Source organism: Lipomyces oligophaga (genome assembly GCF_038497815.1).
Source record: "Lipomyces oligophaga strain CBS 7107 unplaced genomic scaffold V1516scaffold_5, whole genome shotgun sequence".
Taxonomy (NCBI): domain Eukaryota; kingdom Fungi; phylum Ascomycota; class Lipomycetes; order Lipomycetales; family Lipomycetaceae; genus Lipomyces; species [Lipomyces] oligophaga.
Genome location: NW_027117789.1, coordinates 1276207 through 1296288, shown reverse-complemented (window position 1 = coordinate 1296288; position 20082 = coordinate 1276207). Strand labels below are relative to the sequence as shown.

Below are 20082 nucleotides of genomic sequence, written 5' to 3'. Positions count from 1 at the left end.
AATCACAACTCGTGGGAGTCGCCAGCGACACTGCCATGGATAGCGGTATCACTACCGGTAACAGTACAGTAACGACGGAAAATACAGCAAACAACATTTCCCCCCCTTTTACTGCGGCCGATAATGGCTTTGCCGACGAAGATGATGAGTTTGGTGATTTTGGTGAAATGCAAAGTGCACTACCGTCTACCCCCGCTCCAGTCCCAGTTTCCGTTTCGAGGTTTCAGACAACCGTCAGACCCTCAAATCAGTCGGAACCTCTACGGATACTCACTCTTGATGACTTTGCATCGCCCGAAACATTGGAAGAAGCAACAAACATAATTGCTGATAAAATTTATCCCGGCGTACGAATGCTCACCGCTACACGAAGCGGTGCGGAAGATTTACCGCCGATCCGCATGGGAACGTCGGTCCGTACAACTCGGCACGGATCAGAGTTCTGGACGGAACTCAATCAGAAGCGTACACCTCATGAAACTGATTGGCGGACCTCTCGTATCCGTAGAGCATACTTGATCAATCTCGGATTACCAGTCGATCTGGACCAAATTTTGCCATCGGCCGGAAAGCAAGAAAAGTTGGTTGTCCTGTCTGGTGTTTCTGGGGCTCGGCGAAAGTTAGGACAGGAATCTACAGGAAGTTTACTGAAAGAGTCCGGAAGAGAATCTACAGAACAAACACCAGGTTCTCCTTTGAAAAAGCTTGCCCACACTGCTTCAGCGCCTGTTTCACGGGTATCTTCCCCAGCTATCGACTTCGACCTCAACTACGCACGAAGACTATCACGGACTAGCTCTATCGTACTTGACAGAATGACTGTTCAAGACTTGCAATCACATATCGCCGAGCTCGAAAGAATCAAAATTGAAGCGGCAACATATCTAGGTTACTGGATCGATCTCCGGCAAAATGCTGAGGACGACAAGGAAAAGTACGAAGGTGTCATTGCAAGTTCAATAGATTACGCTGAACGTTTGCGCAAACATACAACTGATAAGGCATTTTTGCCGAGAAAGACTTCTCTTCTACGGTCCAAATCGCTACAAAAGTGATTTTTTTCCGACTGCAAGCGTCTGGTACGTTCGAACAATCGGGCTTTCCACTAATCCTTATGTATATTTTGGTTGAAATATGTTTCTTTAAAATTCATTCTGGTTCAATTCATGCTTCTGACCTTGTTTATAAAACCTTTTTCAGCTCTCAACGAGCCTATAACGCACGTCATAGTTTCTGCAAACATTTAAACTTGCAGAAATAGGAATTAGTAAATCAGAGATTTGCGACCTGTGTCATGGATATAAAAAAAAATCATCCCTAAGAATGCTGTATCGTCCTCAGGGCTTGCAGATAGCGAGATCAAACAATTCAAGGTATAAATAAACACCTGTCCTATCTCAAATCTAGATCTCAAGTATTACAATTAATTTAAAATTGTATTGTCAACTAAACTTTCATTGAACTAGAGCGCTGGATTCTGGTAGATTTGAACTCCGCCACCTCTATTGCTCCATGGAAAGTGAGCCAAAAAACTCCACACTTCTTTGCTTACTTTCAAAGAGGTATTGCCAGCTTGACAGGCAGATCAGGCGTTTTTCAGATGAGGACTACCAATGCAGGTATTTCTGTGCTGGTGACCAATGGGAGAAATGTTATTCTGAGAAGTAATGGCTGGGGCACGATTTGAAGTTCCATACTTTAGATAATATCAAATGACCAGTTAGATTTTTTAGGGAGTAAAATAGCATTGACAAAGCCTAGTGGACATTTAGTATTTCATCTCTAGTACGCTTAAGGCATTCAACTACTAGAGTGGAGGGAGCTTCATATGCCAGTTTGTGGATAGCACTACGAGCGCACGTGTGTCGTGTCCAAATATGGCAATCAGGGATATTGCCGAACTACCTGATCTGACGAAGACCTGATGTGAATCTTTTCTATAAATACCACACTTTCTTTATAGAAGAAATGCTAATTTAGATTATTGCCGATATTCAATAATCACATGGATTTTTCAGGCCATTATGTATTCTTGCTCTCGTGCTTAACGGTGTGATCTAGTTTCAAATTGAGAACACAGATACTGGCCAGAGGCAATATGAATCTTCCCTGTCCGTAAAAAAAATAAATCCCATTCGGCCTTTCATTGTTGTTTTTTTCTTATAACTTTTCCAATTCAAGTCTCTGTGCTTTAGATATTGACTTTCCAAGATATATGTCCATGCGTTGGCCAAGTTCATAGCTTCCTACCATGTTGGTTGAGCAGATAATGCCTATCATCCAGTCGAACGGACTGCCTCGACTAGCACCTAGAGAGTCTTCCAAGTTTACAACTAGAGCTAAAGCATCCATAGAGCTTGAATCTGGTCAGCTGGCTTTTTTAGATGCACTTGCTTTTGATAAAATGAGCGTTAGTCCGCATCCTCTGCAAAATTCGTGTCCTCCAGAGCTGAACTGCAGCTCAACTAATAGCTTTCAGATCAACTCAAAGATAGTCCCGGATAATTTGCACAAGCATTCACATAGGACAAAGCCTCGGATTTTTAATGTGAGTTTTAATGAGTTTCGCGATAAGTTTACGGTAGAGCTAATGCTGGGTTTTAGACGAAATCTTCTCAATCTGGAGCTCTGCTATACCGGGCCAAGCATTTTAAGAAAGTCAAGCGCAAATCTTTGGTTCCCTTCCTATTGGCAAGGCCTTCGAGAGTATCTGCCCCAAACTATATGTTTCTATCTGTCTCGACTATCAGCCGAGGAAGATTCCGGATTCATCTCAGACGACTGCAGCTTGACTTGCCTCGGGGCATCCAAAAGAGTGCAATTCTGCCTAAGTGGGAGGCTGCTGCTGCTGCTTCTGCTGCAGCCACTCTTATTCAATTTCGCAAGTCTCTTCTAATCCCTCCTCCTTCTCCGCAAACACCCACAATACTTTCTTTAACTTGATATCAAGTATTTCATTTTGGTGAAGTGATTTGTCTTCGCCGTGCATAACTTCATATAATAATTATTCGCTAGTTGGCTTTTATTTTAGTATTTTGTAGATTTTCTAAGCGCGCTCTGTGATATCCATTCCTACGCTGTAGTCAATAACAGCGATGGATATTGTCAACGCGTGGGTTCTGGTTCTCTACTTCACTTATCATAATATTTGGTGACTACTGAAATACTTTTGAGTCTATGAGCTTTGTCTATAGCAATTTGGGAAGTTTGTTTTCTCTGTTCATACCAAAAGTATTCAGAGCTAGTTCTCTAATAAAGTCGGCAGAAAGCACTCACTTTTTGTTTAATGGTTGATTTGCAGGATCAGATTATCTGCCTTTGAGTGAGTGACCATGACAACCTTACATGATACGGTTACAGATAGCAATACTTAGACAATCTAACAGTGTCTGTCTTGAGACTGGCAGTATCTTGAAGCTTACTGCTTTGTTAGTCGAACGAGTCCGACTAGCCGGCGGAAACAGCTAGTAAGTGTTTCGAATTGTAGACTTGGTGGCTCAGAGAGTAGGGTAATAATATCAAAACTTCTATCACTTAGTTAAAGTTTCATATGTCAAAGTCGATGGAAGTTTATTCTTTCAGATCTTCTATAGTTTCAAGAATGGATTTTCATATACTTGATATAAAAAGAACTAATGTATAGGTTAACGGTGTTGCAAGTTTACTAAATTATTATACATTTGGCCGAGGAGTAACTCCTAATGAACTACTACTGCAATATAATAAATATCAGAATCTCTCTGTGGCTGCATGTGGAAGTAGTTTGTCGTGCTCTCTCTATACTGCAAGATTATTGTGAACAAATCCCATATTCATTCTTATCTAACAGGATCGGATCCAGTCTGTAGCACCGAAATCCTCACCCTCAGGAAATAGGATGCAGCCTCACCTTCAGCTTCAAGCAAATATACTGGCATAGTAATATTGCTTCTAGTTACATAAAAATTAAATAAGACTTTGGTTTCGCATGGTTCTTGAAATTAACAGCAGGGTACAATAAGCCGACAGAATGATTACTTGATCAATCGTAGCTTCACGTGATTAAATCTCATTAGATTACTAGAATAGGATAATATGCTGTGACGAAGGAAAGCACCTTCAGGCCGTCCTCTTTACCAAGATATTTGCTATTGAGTTAATTATAAAAATATTCTCTTAAATTTTGGGAAATAATATTTTCTTGCCAAGAAAATCTTCTTTAAGTCGTATCGGCATATGATCGCCAGCTCTAGTAAATGTATAAATGCGAAGATACTGCTCGTTTGAACACTAAACGTACAACTTCTGTTTAGTTGAACTTGAGCATTTCATAGAGAGCGTCATCTAGATCCACTTGCACTAGGAACCTCTTTTGGACCAGACAATTGGTTCTGTTTCCTCTAGCTGTGACCTGCTGTCGACAGAATTCAGGCTGATTGAGCTCGTGTGTTCATTATTCAGTTGTTAGATCCTCCAAGAGCCTCTTTCTACGCCCGCGAAAGTTGCCATCTATCTTAACTTCTCGGCACTTATCGGTTCGCATAAGATCCTCACACCACTCTTTATATCGGGATTTCTTTGGCGGCTGCAACAGCTCTCCATTTCATATCTATACCACATCATTATATCGTTCAGCCTCTTCCGAGTGTTTAAGATATGGTGCCCGAGTTTGGATCTTCGCCGGCTACAGAATTGTCGGGATTGAAAGCTTTCCGAGCCAAGTCTCATAATACCACGCATCCTATTCCTTTGTCAGAGTTCAACTTACCGGCTGTTAATGCGCGTCCGCGCTCCAAGTCTCAAGCTCTGGATCTTAACTCAATAGAAGGTATTAAGCCTCGCGGAGCTAAGCCTGAGCCAAAGATATCCAGACCTCTTAATCTTCAAGAAGCTCCAACATACTACCCCACAGAGCAGGAATTCAAAGACCCTTATGCCTACATAAAGAGTATTGCATCGGAAGGTCGAGAATATGGAATTATTAAGATTGTTCCCCCGGATAGCTTTAGGCCTAGTTTTGTCCTTGACACGGAGGTATGAACATATACAATTATATGCATTTACGTATTTTCATATTATCGTTCTTTCGTTGCTGACTGACATTTTTCCAGAATTTCTGGTTTAAGACTCGTAGACAGGAGCTGAACTCCATGGAAGGAAGTACTCGAGCTGCTCTTAATTTTTTAGAGCAACTTCGCATGTTTCACAAGCAGCGTGGTATGACAATGAACCGTCTTCCTAGTGTCGATCGAAGACCTCTGGATCTCTTTCATCTCAAGAAGGCCGTTGATATGCGTTCTGGGTTTGAAGTTGTCTGTAAGAGGAAGCTTTGGGCTGAAATTGGGCGTGAACTGGGATACAGTGGGAAGATTATGACCTCATTATCCACCTCTCTTAAGGCGGCCTATCAAAGATATGTATATCCGTATGAAGTTTACCTACAAAGTGCAAAGCCAGTCGTTCAAAAACAACTTGAAGAAGAAAATGGTGGCCCGCTGACTCCTATGAAGCGACAGAGAACTATCTCTGGTGCATCAACGGTTTCTGAAGCAAGTCATCCTTCTCCTACTACACCGACAGATGCTGTTTCAGGTGACAATCGTCCTATCTTGATGACTGTTGAAGCAAGATCTGACAGAGATCTGACGAGTGAAGATGTCCATGCGAATAAACGGCAGCGTACAAATGACGAATCCACCGAGCAGCAGCATCCTACTGTAATGAATTCGAACGCGATAATGCATCGCAAAACTGGTGCCGTTAAGCGCCTACATAGTATGGCTTTAAACCGCCGGCCAGGCGAGGTAAGTAATCGATTCCTTCTGGTAGATAATTGCAATCCCTAACTTCGACTTTAGAATTGTGAAGTATGTGGTCGGGGCGATGATGCTGCTTCAATGCTGTTATGTGACGGTTGCGACAACGGCTATCATATGGCATGTCTCAAACCGCAGCTAAAGTCTCTTCCCGATTATGACTGGTACTGTGACAAATGTCTCGTTGGCACTGCTGATTACGGTTTTGAAGAAGGTCAAATTTACAATTTACGGCAATTTCAGGAGAAGTGTAAAAATTTTAAAGACCACTACGTTACCAATCACAGAACGAACGGAGGAAATGAGCTTAATTCGAACGAAGCCATGGAAAATTTCATCGAAACTGAATTTTGGCGGCTTGTGGAAAGTATGGATGAAACAGTTGAAGTCGAATACGGTGCGGACATTCACTCTACTTTACATGGTTCTGGATTCCCTACCGTAGAGCGACAACCGCTAGACAAATATTCGCTAGATCCTTGGAATCTCAACGTTATGCCTTTGACTGAAAAATCATTGTTCCGATATATCAAGTCTGACATTTCGGGGATGACTCTACCATGGCTTTATGTTGGAATGGTTTTTTCTACTTTTTGCTGGCATATGGAAGATCATAATACCTATTCAATTAATTATCAGCACTTTGGCGCGACAAAAACGTGGTATGGTATTCCAGGAGATGATGCGGATAAATTTGAAAATGTAATGCGGGAAGAAGTTCCAGAGTTGTTTGAAGGTCAACCAGATTTGCTTTTTCAATTAGTCACAATGTTGAGTCCAAAAGTATTAACCGAAAAGAAGGTTCGATGCTATGCTATTGACCAGCGGCCTGGTGAATTTGTTGTCACGTTTCCACAGGCATATCATGCGGGATTTAACCACGGTTTTAACTTCAATGAAGCAGTTAACTTTGCTCCGACTGATTGGGAACCCTATGGACGACTAGGAGTTGAAATTTATCAGGATTATCGAAAGTTACCTGTATTCTCACATGATGAACTTCTGCTCACCATTGCTACTCAAGATACTACCATCGACTCAGCAATCTGGCTTGCGCCTGCGTTGAAATCGATGGCTGATCATGAAGTAAAAATGCGACAGCATGTGCGAGATATGATTCCTAAGTTAAAAGAGATACAACTCGATCTAGAACTTCAAGAAGAGGAGTTTCAATGTGCGTATTGTAACGCGTATTGTTTTCTATCCCAAGTTCTCTGTTCATGTACATCAAATATTGTTTGCTTAAATCACTACGACGAGTTATGTGACTGTGAGCGGACAACACGAGTTTTACGAGTTCGCATGTCCGATGAAGAGCTAGAAAAGACTGTTTACAAAGTCAGCGCAAGGGCCACACAACCTGAGCAATGGATGAAGAAATACGAAAAGCTTACACATAGTCCCGAAGAAAAGCCATCTATACGGTCACTTCGGTCATTGCTAGCGGAGGCAGATAAAATTGCTTATCCGATCAAGCAGATAGATGATTTACGTAAAATTGTCGAGACTGCGAATGAGTGGATTGAAGAGGCTCAGGGAATAATAGCACGAAAACTACAACAGCGTCGACGGGCAGAGCGAGCAAATTCGACTACTTCTATTGCTAGCAGACGTGCTAGTGTTCGATCATTGAGCATTACAGATGATGGTCGGGAGACTTCGTTACCGCCTTCAGCTCCCCCTGGGAATAATCGGAAACCGGAATATATTGATGACTTGCTTGAACGTGTAAAGAATATGCCATTTGTAGCTCCCGAGATTGAGCAGCTTGAGGAGCGGCAAGAGCAAATTGAAGAGTTTTTGGAACGTTCTCGAGAGATATTAACGGAACTGCCGGAAGATATGAGTTTATATGTCGCCATGATTGAAACTGGTTACGGTCTTAACGTCGAGTTACCCGAGATTGAACAGCTGGAATGGCGACAAGCTCAGCTGCGGTGGAAAGAGAGAGTTATAGATGCGCGCAAAACTTATATGTACTTGCAAGACGTGATCGATTTACTAGCTGAAGGTCAAGTTTTGAAATTTACGGCTGATAATGAGCCTATTTATGCCAAATTGTTACGAGCCGAGCAGAGAGGATTAACCTGGGAAAGAGAGGCGAAGGCACAACTAGAGATGGAAGGAAAACCAGACTATGACTTGTTAGAGGATAAATACGACGATGCAACGACTACGCCAGTGACGAAGGAGACTTATGATGCGATAGGGCGATTACTTGTGAAGCATCGAGAAGTAAGAGACGCCTTATCAAATTTTAGTCGAGATGCGCAAAAAGATTCAATTTTTGAGCGCTCGAATTTGAAGGAGGTCAAAAAGATTGCTGAGTTATTAAAAGATCCCATGCTACGATTTGATCGGACGCAATCTTTTGACGAACTAGTTTCAGTGACTGAATCCTGGATATCTAGAGGCCAACAAGTATTTCCCAATTATGAGACAGGTTCTCAGTCATTTCTTTCTTTCCTCGAGTCGTTCTCGAAAAAGATTAGGACTAGTTTGGCAGCTGAAGATGTGCCAACAAAAAATCCGGAACCTGTTTTGGGCAAGCATCGATCTAAGCCATTATTTTGTATCTGCCGAATGCCTGAGTCGGGATTAATGATCGAATGCGAGCAATGCCACGAGTGGTATCACAATAGATGTTTGCGACTTCCACGAGGCGCAGTTAAAGACAATGATGATTATTTCTGTCCTATCTGTGTTCCATTAGCTGGTTGTACTTCAGTTTTTGGAATTGAACTGGAGCGTTATCGTGCGGATCTGGCGCCCATACGAGAATGGTATTTGGAAGGTCTGAATATTCCATTCATGACGGATGAGATGAAATATCTGAACCAGATTATTCAGACGGCATCTAAACTAGGTGATGTAATGGAACCGATATTGAATCAATCGCGAACGTTGCTGAAAGAAGGATTACCTGCGACTGAAGATTTGAAATCTTTAGCAAGATTTTATTTGCGGAAGCTGGCTGGGTCTGGAATATATATGGCTGATACGGGAGACATATTAAGATGCGTGTTGAGCAGTAAGTCAGGACTAGAAACAGATTCAGAAGCGCTAGTAGTCTCTACGGTCGTAGTACCTTGCAAAATGACATTGCCATTAGCAGTGGTCGACAGCGCGGAAGTAAAAATCCCGAAGGTGAATGATATTTCTGCCAATTCAATCGCGAAAGAAGTTTCGTGCGATGATGAAATTGTAGTGCACGATTCAGATATTGAAGTGAAGGTGCTATGAAGACTGATGGGTCATGGGAATTAAATGGGTTATGGAATATCTAATAGTTTTTTTCACGAGATCACGAGAAGCAATATTTTGTCTAATTAGATAAATCTTAAACAGAGATGTATGTACAAAAAAATAATGACAACCAAACCATAGATGCGGGTTGCAAGGGAAATTGACTTAAGATCTACGCTGTCTCCTTGCTTGGGATTGCCTTGCTGAAGTCTCACTAGTAGCGCCTACATCGGGATACAAGGGAGCTTTGAGACGCCTGTTGAGGCCCCTCTGGCCCGCCTTTGTCAGCATACTAAGGATGAGTTCAACGGAACGAAGCGAGTCGTCGTTGGCTGGAATAGGATATGTGACCCATCTAGGATCACTGTCTGTGTCGATTATTGCGACGGTCGGAATGTTTGAAACCGCGGCCTCGTTCAGCATGACTGTGTTTTCGCGGGGGTTTAGAGAGATAATCAGGTCAGGCTTGATAGAGTTGACAGTGATATCAGTGGGAACTTCATCGTACTCGCCAATAACAGACTCGTCATGCATGTCAACCAGTTTAACTTTATGAGTTCGATAGACCGAGCCAACATTTGTGATCGACCCAGGAATCCAGCGCCTTGTGATCGGATAAGCGCGGATCCTCTCTGACGCGCTGGTAACCATTTGTTCATGGCCGTCCCGCGTACCCACAATAAGGACAATACCACCTCTCTCGACTACACCTTCTACTACTCGACACGCCCGCCGGAGAAAGGGAATTGTCTTATCGAGATTGATCACATGAATTCCTTCCCGGATGCCCAAAAGGAATGGCACGTTTGCAATCTTGAGACGCTGAGTGTTATGACCCAGATGTGCTCCCGCAGAAGCCAGCATCGAAATCGTGACATTACTCGCATCGGGACTCTTGCGGAAATATTGGTTAGGCTTATAATTTCGTGCAGATACAGTCCCAATTGAATCTCCAAATGAAGCTATACATCAGGAAAACCAAGGGTTAGTAAAAAAAAACGCATGACAATTTCCTTGGGTATACATACCAATAAGCCTCTTGCGAAGATACAATTCATGAGAAGTGTACGGCTCGTCGGGTTGCGACCATAATCCCTCTTTACGCAAAGACTCAGATTCGCTTTCCTCGGTTGTTACTTTGCTTTTTACCGATCGCTCCTCCAATATAGAAGCCTTCGCAGCATTTTCAAACCCGGTCAGACCGCCTGACCCCTCTGGCTTTTCCCGAGAATAAAACAAGTCCATCTCTGTCGAGAGAACAGACGCAAGGTCAATCGAAGGGTCGGAGAGAAAATTGACAGCTTCTGTGAAAGACTTTTCGTCAAATGTGAACTTCTTTGCTGATTCTGAAGACGAATTCTCGACGTATTCGGTCAACTGCGCATGACGTAAACGGCCTGCTTCCCAGAACATGTCCTGTCGAGTTCGTTCGACCTTGATTAATTCAATTGCATCTCGCTGGTCATCGTCCGCAGCTACATGAGCGAATTCCTCGGAAGTCTCCTGCCCTTCCCGTCGTAGTCGCTGAACAATCTCCGCATCTGTTTCATCTAGAGTATCGGAACGAAGCTTTTCCTCAGCAGATGAAAACATCACGTCCTCGTCCAATCCAGCATCTTCCACATCTCGCAAATCCATCTCGCTCTCCATGTCGTATTTAGATACTATCCGTTCTCGCGAGCTACCCTTCTTCTTCGATCCTTTTAGATCCTTAGTCCCTGCAGGCGAATCGCTGCTACTCGCTCTCGTAAACGCAAGTCTCGCGACCCGAGTAGAGGGTGCTCGGACACTAGCAGACGACAATAGCAATAGGCGACGCGCGATCATGATGGTCCGGCTTCCTGCTTGTTTGAATTGTCAATTCTATTCTTGACGTCTGACAGAAAAACAAGCAATCGCGAGCCTTGGTCCAACAATTACTTCCGTGTCAACTTAAAATCTGGCTAGCTGAACTCGACTTAGACAGTCAATTTTTTTGGGCCGGCCCTTTGACCTACACCGTTCGAGTCACGTGAAAAATCTTCATACATTAATCGAAATGAAATATTATTCGAACTACTGTTCAGTAATATCCAGAACTATAAGCACTCATAGAGTAGGATGATTACTAACTTGGTATATATACTACGATAATAATAAAATAGAGTTGGCAAGCTGCACTAGCCGTGGCCGGGGATTGAATTATACATACGCCTAACAAACACATCTAAAGGAATACAGCTCCACAGTAGATCATTTTCTCCACAGAAGCCCTGTAAGCATTTTCATCGTCCAAACACGCATGTCCATCTAACGTAGTCAAACTTAAGCAGATTCCTTAGCCTCTCTGAGAGCCTTAGCAGTACCGTGGAGAGCGTGTCTGTGGTTTCTTCGGAACTTGGGATCAACACCCTTAAGGGAAGGATATCTCGAGGTCTTAGGCTTCTTGATACCGTTCTATAAAGTATGTTAATACTCAAAACAGAATGGACACTTAGAGAAACATACACGGTGAGCCTTCTTGATTTGGTTGTGATTTGTGTGATTCTTTGATTTAGACATCGCGAAATAATACTGTATAATCGACACCTTGACTGGTAGAAAAATGCCAGAATCGGGTCATGCCAAACTTGAGTGAGGGGATAGAAGAAAACTGATTGAAGTGTTGAAACCAGCTGAACTAACATCGACAATAAAAGTGCACGCTTATGCATTCCGTCGAATTTAGCTTGCCCACAGTCTCACAGTTTTAAATGATATCATTTCGAATACAAATCTCTGATGCAGTCTCACTTCATTGCATTTAATCTCTTGTATCCTCTTCTATTTTGATATCCAAATCTCAGCAGTTCACACCCGATTCCTCAGCACTTGTTAAACCAGTCAAGATAAAGAGCGTTATTAAATGTCTTCCACAAAAACAAAGGAAACTGGAAATACATACCTGAACTTCAGACGACTAGTGAATAATCTTCCAAATTGTTATTGTTCAAACTGTTAAACCAACTAAATTGGAAAGTTCCAAAGCCTTTTCGGCTGGTCGCTCACGCCGCAACCTCTAATTATAGCCCTACGCTTGTGTGACTGCTAATTGTAGGTCTTTGACTCGTAAGAACAAAGTGTCTGTGCTCAAACTCAATTGCTAGGGGTAGTTCTAGTGGGAACTGGAGTCTGGAGAACCTGGAGAACTGATGGTGAGGGGCGAATTCCATCTTAGACTGGACGAGGGATATCTGGCTATTGACAGACAAGTCGAACTGAACTGCCTTATATTTTTTGTATTTACTGTTTATCTATATGATTCGAATGGTTTGAATGTTTCAAAGATTGCGATGACAAGTAGGATTTACCTAAATAGCTTTCTTCTCCAGAAGTTTCGAAAGTTTACTTCTTCAGAATTTATCGTCATTGCTCATGATTTTCATTGGCTTGTTACTGGATCCAGTCGAATGCTGAGATATATATGTAGGTCAAGAGTATTTTTGAGAATGTAGCTTCGAAAAAACGCATTTCTATAACCATTTTGTAGGACTGCCGGTCATGAAATTCATCATCACTCGAATTCCGTCAGCCCAAAGCAGATGTGTATCTGACAGCTTACTGAACAGCAATAAAATTGACCATATATTCCGTAAAGAAACTTCATTATATAGAATTCGATGTTGTTTCCAAGCAATGTTCTGCTTAGTTGTAGGGGTTGGTATTGTTGTTCGATAGATGACGTTATGTAGGATTGTCCTGACATATCGAATAGACGTAAAGGATTGCGCGGGTAACTGCCTATATATGCTATTCAGATCTTCTCTTGTTCAGTTACCAAAAGAAATTTCGAAGCTTTTGAAAACAGAACAGTTGTGGATGTTCTGTAAGTTATATATCTATATCTGTCTTCGTACGGGAGCACTTACAAGCAAAGCTTCATCTCGCCAGCTCTCATTAGAGAGGCATGGAGTATAGATGAATTGAATTTTCGAAGCCTGACTTACATGTGCAAGCCCGTGTAATTATTTCTATTTTCTAGATTCGTTGTCGAACAGATAATATGCCTTTATGGATTAGAAAACCAATTCTGACTCGGCCAACTGCAAATCTAACTGCCAATCCGCCGCGTTTCTTATCTGCTCTAGTCGCTTCTTCCAAATATGGCTGTTTACTACATTATTTCACTACATATTTGGGAAATTGAACTTTATTGTATTCAGCATACTGTTGTAGCCCTATCTTGTAGCCACAGAAGCAGTATGTAGCTATTGCAGTAGAACTAGTAAGTTCCAACAGACGTCGTGAAGTTCCCAACCTCCCAAGTCTTGAGATCAATCTAGTCAACCATACGCAAACCAGCCTAGCAGACATGGCTGATAACAAATTTAAGGTCCCCACGTTACGATATCCGCGAATTTCGATCGAGTTCTGTACCGCTTGTAAGTGGAATCTGAGGGCAGCATGGTAAGTCAAGCGCATATAGTAAGTCAGCGGCGGACTAACAGCAGAATGAGGTACGCTCAAGAGCTTCTGTCCACGTTCTCGACCGAGATTGGAGAAGTATCACTGTTGCCCGCTACAGGTGGAACATTCAATATATGTATAGTTCCGGCGGAAGGTCAGTCCGAGATAATAATCTGGGAACGAAAACGGGACGGCGGATTTCCAGGTACAGTTTATTGTTTGAGAAACCGGTTCAAATCACAGCTCTCACATATATATCACTAGATTCTAAAGATTTGAAACGACTTGTTCGTGATGTCATTTTACCTTCGAAAGATCTCGGCCACGTCGATCGACACGTAACTAAACCAACGCCAGAACCGGAACTCCAACAGTCAGATATTTGCACAGATTGCCAGCCATGACCATCCTGCTTAGTTCTTGACTTTTCCAGACTTCGAAAAATTTGTTACTACTACTCGATTACATTTTTGCCGCCTAATTCGCTCACTGTCCTCCGGTCGTATTATCCTGTTACAGAACTTTTGACAGTCGATCATCGTTAGTCAAATTGCAATAACCGCCTGACAAGAAAAATCTACAAATCTAACAAACTCACAACATCTTTTATCCTAATTTCTGCCAAACCTCAAGAAAAGAAGGCCGTACCTATTCTAAAGTACGCGAGGGTACTATCTCCGACTAGAGGAACAAGGACAACGAGACTCGAGGATAACAATTAATAGAATACAATTACAAGACAAAACTCAAAATTGTATCATATTAAATAGAGAAAATGGGATGGAAAAAAAGCACGCAAAAAAAGCATAATAACACATAACAAATTTGTCATCCCGCCTCGAAATGCTCGCACAGTCGCGCGATACGCACGACACGGCTTGTCGTCCTTTAGACCTGTTCCTGCAACAAAACATATAACGGAAAACAAAACAAAACAATCAAACTCACAAACCCAAACCAGATTTAAATAAAAAAGGACGAAACACGCTATCCACAATAACCGAACTTGTTTATATAATAAAACGAGAGAATCGATCTACGACCCGGACAACATTGATTCTTCAACAACGTAGTTCCGTGATTGGAAATATAATAATTGGTGTCAATTTGTATGTCTTATTTAGGACCCTTCTTCACTTTGCGTGGATTACCGCCCATACCATATCCATATTTCACTTTCTTTTCTGCTGGCTTAAGAATCTGGAAAGAGCACAATAAGCTCTCATCAACACTCATCATAGCTCCGGCATTGTCAAATTCACCGCAATAATTAGGCGCGGAAAACAGCGTCACTAGCTGGCGCTTTGAGAAAAACTCATATCCATCTTCGACTACCTGGTGTGCACGGCAAATCAAATCAAGATCATGCTTCTGGAGAAAGCGGCCAACAACATCTGGACCAAACGTAAACGAAACGCCACGATCATTCTCACTCCAGCCCGTAATGTCCTTATCCGGATCAGACCAAAGCAAATCACAAAGGAGACCGCAATCCGGAATGTCAGTCGGTCTCATGATTCTGCGGATCTGTTCCATACTGTTGAGATCGGGCGACAGTCCACCATGCATAGTGAAAATTTTCTCGTCAATGATTGCTGCAATTGGCAGACAGTTGAAGCAGTCTGTAAACGTCTTCCATAATTTGATATTGTATCGTCGTTTGCCTATACCCAGGAAAAGAAAGCAATGGTTAGTTTCGGTGAGTGAGAGACAAGCAGGTGATTTCTATAAAATCTACCTAAAATAGTAATTACACGTACATTCATCATAGAAACCGTAGATACGATTGATGGCAGCACATTCGTGATTGCCGCGGAGAATAAAAAAGTTTTCTGGATATTTGATTTTGTATGCGAGTAGCAAGCAAATGGTCTCGAGTGATTGTTTGCCTCTGTCAACATAATCACCTAAAAACAGATAATTCGCCTCCGGAGGGAATCCGCCATATTCGAAAAGTCGGAGAAGATCGTAGTACTGTCCATGAATATCACCTAAACGGAAAAAAGAAAAAAATTGTTAGAAATTATTTGACCACAGGGTGAGACGAAAGAACAAGGATGCAGAAGCGAAAATGAATAAAACCTCAACCGGCACGGAAGGCGGGAAAGGGAATCAGGCTGACGATCACCCACAACACGCAGGGAAAAACAAAACAAAATGCAATAATTGTCTTGCGCCAGTATCCGAGTCATAAATAGAGGATAAAAAATCACTCACCACAAATCTATAAAAGCCAAGTCAGCAAGATGAATCGACACAGACGCGTCAAACAAGGCATGGATGCATGACAAACGAGAGCTCTCGCCGCCAACGAACCAACTGTGCTTGCTTCGGACGAATCCATCTCAAGCAAACAACACAGATATACCCTTAAGACAAAAGCAAAACAAATCTAAAAACATACCTTTATAGGAGCCTCCAGCTCTAATAGAATCGGCTGATGGATGAAAATCTCACGAGCCTTTGTACACAAAAAGCGGATTTCAGTCTCCTGGAGGTTGACCTGATTGCCCGGCCGCGACCCGCGGACTTCGAGCAGACGATCGATGATTGAGTCTAGGTTGAATTCTACAGGTTCTGCCATGTTATGGCAACTTGCGGAAACTGACTAGATGATGACGAGATATTGGAAGGTGATGAGCGGACGATGATTTGATTAGTGATGGATGGGAGGGGGAAGAAAGGGCCTTTCCCTCCCTCACCATAGCTCTCTCTCTCTCGCTCATACTCTTTCTTGTCCAGGCAGCCTAGCAATTTTGTAGTACAAATACCTCAGTATGTAACTACGCCCGCGTCCTCCTCCCGCTTACGCATTCAAGGGGACCGTGGCACTCCGGGCGGGTCGGCTGTTCCCGGTCGGACCAACTGTAGTCATTTGATACGGCTTGTTACTCAGTATATATACAAAATTTAACATACATACACAAAAACACAAAAATAGAGCATAAAATAAATACTAAGCATATACAAATCATGAACTCCTAAAATAACTCCACCCAAATAATACATAGTCGACTCCTAGCCCTGCCCTTTTGTTCCACTAATAAAAAATAAAAACAACGATAATCATCACTACAACCGCAAATGCAGTTTGACCTAAAATATCCACATGTCAACCGCCCATTCCTCAATCCCGCTCTCCAAAGCAACATCCCAATCGTTAGAATCCTCTAAAACAACCATGTCTCCATCCTCGTCACGATACTTCAGTCGATAGCCCTTTCCACCAGATCCGGTAACACCCGATGCTTTGTTCGTAGCAACCATCTCCTCGAATGCCGGTCCATTGCATAGTCGCAACTTCTTCTCAACCTTACTTACCATGCTGTCGAATGTGACATTATCAGGTAACAAAATCATATACGTGTCCATGTGGAATGAAAGACGCAACTTCAAAGTACCCGGAGGACGCGATGGACCTGTCGCCTCGGGGATACCATTCATTCCCGTAATGCTGGACGAGTAAGTCGATCGACTGCCAGCAGGCACCGAGCTAACGTTGGACATAAATGATGATGTAGATGCTGAGTGCCCATGCGTCGGTATAAAGACCGATTGACTACCACTACTCGCAGTACCTGTTTCAACAGTGCCATTACTAGACAATACAGAAGGGCTTTGCACCGATTCATGGCGCATCTGTCGGTCCATAATAAGCTTCTTCAGAGTAGACTCCCATTGCCGTAAGATTTCATCGTTTCGGAATCGGATGGAAAATTTGTTCGCCTCGCTCACTTCGTTTGTTTGGAACCTCCAAAAAATGGACAGTATGTATTCACCAGTTGCCATTAGATCGTTTGAATCTCGTTTTGTTGACGTGGCAGAAACATCAGTAAGATTTTCAACGTAGACCCTACCTTCCAATTTCAGCGATCCTGGAATAATTGGGAGACTTATGTGAAGATTGTGAATACTATGTCCGTGAGAACCTCCCGAGCCGCCGTTTAAAGATGTGGATGAAGATATTGAGTTAGCACTTGTGAACGAAGTAAGAGATGATTTCTTGCCAATTGAGCTCTGCAAGATATGCTTCTTCTTTTTCGCACTTTGTCCGCTGTACTGGCTTGATAGCGGATTCGATACCACGCTAGACACAGCACCTGCTGCGGAAGCCAAAGAACCACCAGAGCTGGAACGACCGTTAGCCCCTCCCATATAAGCTCCTAGCATTTCCTCTTTGCAGAAAAGTAAAATGTTCTCAAATAGATATATGTGGTACTCTTTGTCAACCTCTATCATTTGATAAACACCATGAAGTAGCAAATCTCCAAACTGATCTATATTGTGACCTTTCCAGTCCTCTATTCGCGCATTGAGAGAGGCTGCAGTTTCCTTGTTCTCTGTTTTGCGTTGGGTTTCATTAACACGGTCTGTCACGCGCTTCATGGCATGAAATCCATCAACAAGTTCTTGATGGTTTTCGTCCGTCTCCGCAGTATACTTCAACAATTCCTTGAGCAGAAGAGGATATCGACATATCCGCTGGATGGGCTTGATGAGTAAAGATGGGAGTTCATAAGTGGGCTCAATAACTTCAGAGAGTCGACCTAATTTTGGAGATTCTCGAATCGCTAGATCGGTAGACCTCTTTTGTTGTGAAGCGTAAGTTTCGTAAACAGAAAAATTCGGTTCAGCGGACACGAAGAGACTTCCAAAATGCTGCTGAGACGGTGGAAGCCGAGCATTTGTTTCGAGACCAACCAGAAATTTGCGTTGAAAATCCACGAGAGACTTGAGATTTGGAAATAATGAATGCACTGTGTCGGCAGGAAGAATTTCCTCTGTTCGAAGCTGATTCATATAGAGTTGGAGTCGTTCTAAGTCTTGAACATATTTACGTTCGGTTTGTAGGATCTCAAGAATAACCTTTGAGCGGTGGTCATATGCCTGCATTCCATCCGTGGAATCCGGTGGAGAATTATCTGCCGGGGAAACAAGGCCACCTTTGTGCGCGACATCCCAGAGATTCAAGACGAGATTAACCGTTCGAGTAACTTTGAGTAAGTCAGAAGTATCATCGGAGAAAACGGACGTAACAGTGAATAAATCTTCGTCAGAAAAATCCAAATTCGTTTTACAAGCAAGAATAAAGTCATAGACTGCGCGTTTACAAACTTTCAACTCCTGTTGCGACGGAGGCACCAGCTGAGGATTCGGGATGGAAAGAGAAACCGGTGCAGCCGAAGAGGATATTGAGGCAGGTGAAATCGGAGTAGGAGAATTAGCAACCAAAGCAGCTGAAACTTGATTGAATAGAACACATAAAGAAGTGCCTTGCCGGAAGAACCGCCATAGCTGGGTAACGGGATCTATGTCGTTAGCAAGATTGAAAAGACTCTCCTCTGAAGATTCGTCTGGCCCGCCATGAGGAGTAACGGCCGCATCGAATGCAGAGGCAGACAATAGCATGGAAGGAGTGTCTGTGGGCGAGGCGCTACGCGCATGCGCAAGATAAATGCGAAGAGCATGAACTGCAGAGAGTCTATCAATGAGAGAAATACATATTTGAAACAGAGATGAGCCAAAGGAGTCCAGACGAGGTCGCATGGATGATTGGCGAATAGCAGCTGCTGCTGCAATGAGAGAATGAGAGGACGAGGACGAGACGGTTGAGGTAGACGACTTGGATAGAGCAAGCGGTACAGAAGAAGGGCCAGAGGAAAGAGCAGTGAAGTTTGAAGAAACAGGAATGGAAGAAGAAGAATCAGACGAGTCGTGCGTGTAAGGAGGCACCATATCAATGGTGGACGAATCCGAAGAATCAGCTGCTGAAGAAGAATTGGACGGTGAGTAGAAGGAGAGAGGGAAAAACGATGAATAAGATGAGCGACAAGAGTGGTCTAGTGAGTAGGAGACACGAGACGAGTGTGAGGAAGGAATGTGGTGGTGACGGATACTAGAGCTGGAGCTAGTGGAATCTAAGCCAGCAGGGAGCGAGCTAAGGTTGCGATTGTGATGACTGCGGTAGAACAACAGTTCAGGTAGCTGGAAATGTTGAAGACTGCGACGAGAGATGCTGTGGGATGGATTTCCGCCGTTAGAGAGACGGTCGTGGTGGGAGAGAGAGCGATAGCAGTCCAATGGAGCTTGCTTCTGAAAAAAGGGGGGAAGAACAAAAAGGTTAGTTTACTGGGAGAAACCGCGACGGGAAGATCAGGACTTAGTGTTTGCAGTAGTAGCAACTACTACAGCTCCTTGATCTACAGAAAATGAAGGGATAACACACCATAATTGGCTATTGAATAGTAGAAACGAGAAGATTAAAATCTCAATATGTGTATAGTGGGCGGGAAAGAAAGCTACAAGAAAGAAAATCTACTGGATCCGGGTGTCATGAAGACGCTGAGTTTCTGTCTCGCATGGCAGCCAAAGCACTCCTGTAAAACAACCGTCCAGCGCATGTCTCGGCCTGTCTTGTCGCAGCCCCAGTTCCGCGAGCTGATCCACCATGGCTCCAGCCTCGGAACATCTTGACTGATCGACCGCCTTGAGCACTGCTGTTTTATTCTTCTATTGGGGCCGTCAGAAACCCGTAATCATCTTCTGACTGATCTGTATGTCGTCGTTCTGGGAAAAGCGACGAAAACCACGCTGTCTGCACGCCCCTGCAGCAGCC

At 43.1% G+C, this 20082-nt stretch overlaps 8 protein-coding genes across 8 annotated transcripts; 4 read left to right on the top strand and 4 right to left on the bottom strand.

The window, feature by feature from the left end:
* Positions 1-137: 137 nt before the first annotated feature.
* V1516DRAFT_616051 (uncharacterized protein) lies at positions 138-1055 on the top strand (the record flags this gene model as incomplete). Its single annotated transcript, XM_066919341.1, has 1 exon — positions 138-1055. A coding segment is annotated over one exon (918 nt), but the record flags the coding sequence as incomplete, so codon positions are not given.
* A 1119-nt stretch (positions 1056-2174) lies between these two features.
* Positions 2175-3142, top strand: V1516DRAFT_442945 (uncharacterized protein). Its single transcript, XM_066919043.1, has 2 exons — positions 2175-2548; positions 2605-3142. Exons 1-2 carry the CDS (start codon positions 2252-2254, stop codon positions 2941-2943), a joined length of 636 nt encoding a protein of 211 aa, XP_066777059.1. The 5' UTR covers positions 2175-2251; the 3' UTR covers positions 2944-3142.
* A 1493-nt stretch (positions 3143-4635) lies between these two features.
* V1516DRAFT_665217 (PLU-1-like protein-domain-containing protein) lies at positions 4636-9038 on the top strand (the record flags this gene model as incomplete). The annotated part of the gene is made up of 3 exons (XM_066920657.1): positions 4636-5013; positions 5091-5783; positions 5838-9038. 3 exons carry the CDS (start codon positions 4636-4638, stop codon positions 9036-9038), a joined length of 4272 nt encoding a protein of 1423 aa, XP_066777058.1.
* A 168-nt stretch (positions 9039-9206) lies between these two features.
* On the bottom strand, positions 9207-10454 carry V1516DRAFT_625484 (mitochondrial 37S ribosomal protein uS2m; the record flags this gene model as incomplete). The annotated part of the gene is made up of 2 exons (XM_066919706.1): positions 9207-10003; positions 10070-10454. The coding sequence occupies 2 exons, from the start codon at positions 10452-10454 to the stop codon at positions 9207-9209; spliced, it is 1182 nt and encodes a 393-aa protein (XP_066777057.1).
* Positions 10455-11345: 891 nt separating this feature from the next.
* On the bottom strand, positions 11346-11582 carry V1516DRAFT_626249 (60S ribosomal protein eL29; the record flags this gene model as incomplete). The annotated part of the gene is made up of 2 exons (XM_066919740.1): positions 11346-11477; positions 11529-11582. The coding sequence occupies 2 exons, from the start codon at positions 11580-11582 to the stop codon at positions 11346-11348; spliced, it is 186 nt and encodes a 61-aa protein (XP_066777056.1).
* Positions 11583-13407: 1825 nt separating this feature from the next.
* Positions 13408-13837, top strand: V1516DRAFT_606791 (Rdx family-domain-containing protein; the record flags this gene model as incomplete). The annotated part of the gene is made up of 3 exons (XM_066919277.1): positions 13408-13466; positions 13517-13671; positions 13731-13837. Coding segments are annotated over 3 exons (321 nt in total), but the record flags the coding sequence as incomplete, so codon positions are not given.
* A 745-nt stretch (positions 13838-14582) lies between these two features.
* On the bottom strand, positions 14583-16050 carry V1516DRAFT_665214 (Metallo-dependent phosphatase-like protein; the record flags this gene model as incomplete). Its single annotated transcript, XM_066920656.1, has 4 exons — positions 14583-15130; positions 15227-15457; positions 15684-15690; positions 15871-16050. 4 exons carry the CDS (start codon positions 16048-16050, stop codon positions 14583-14585), a joined length of 966 nt encoding a protein of 321 aa, XP_066777054.1.
* Positions 16051-16562: 512 nt separating this feature from the next.
* V1516DRAFT_625666 (uncharacterized protein) lies at positions 16563-19202 on the bottom strand (the record flags this gene model as incomplete). The annotated part of the gene is made up of 3 exons (XM_066919715.1): positions 16563-17025; positions 17071-17341; positions 17396-19202. The coding sequence occupies 3 exons, from the start codon at positions 19200-19202 to the stop codon at positions 16563-16565; spliced, it is 2541 nt and encodes an 846-aa protein (XP_066777053.1).
* Between the last annotated feature and the right edge of the window lie 880 nt (positions 19203-20082).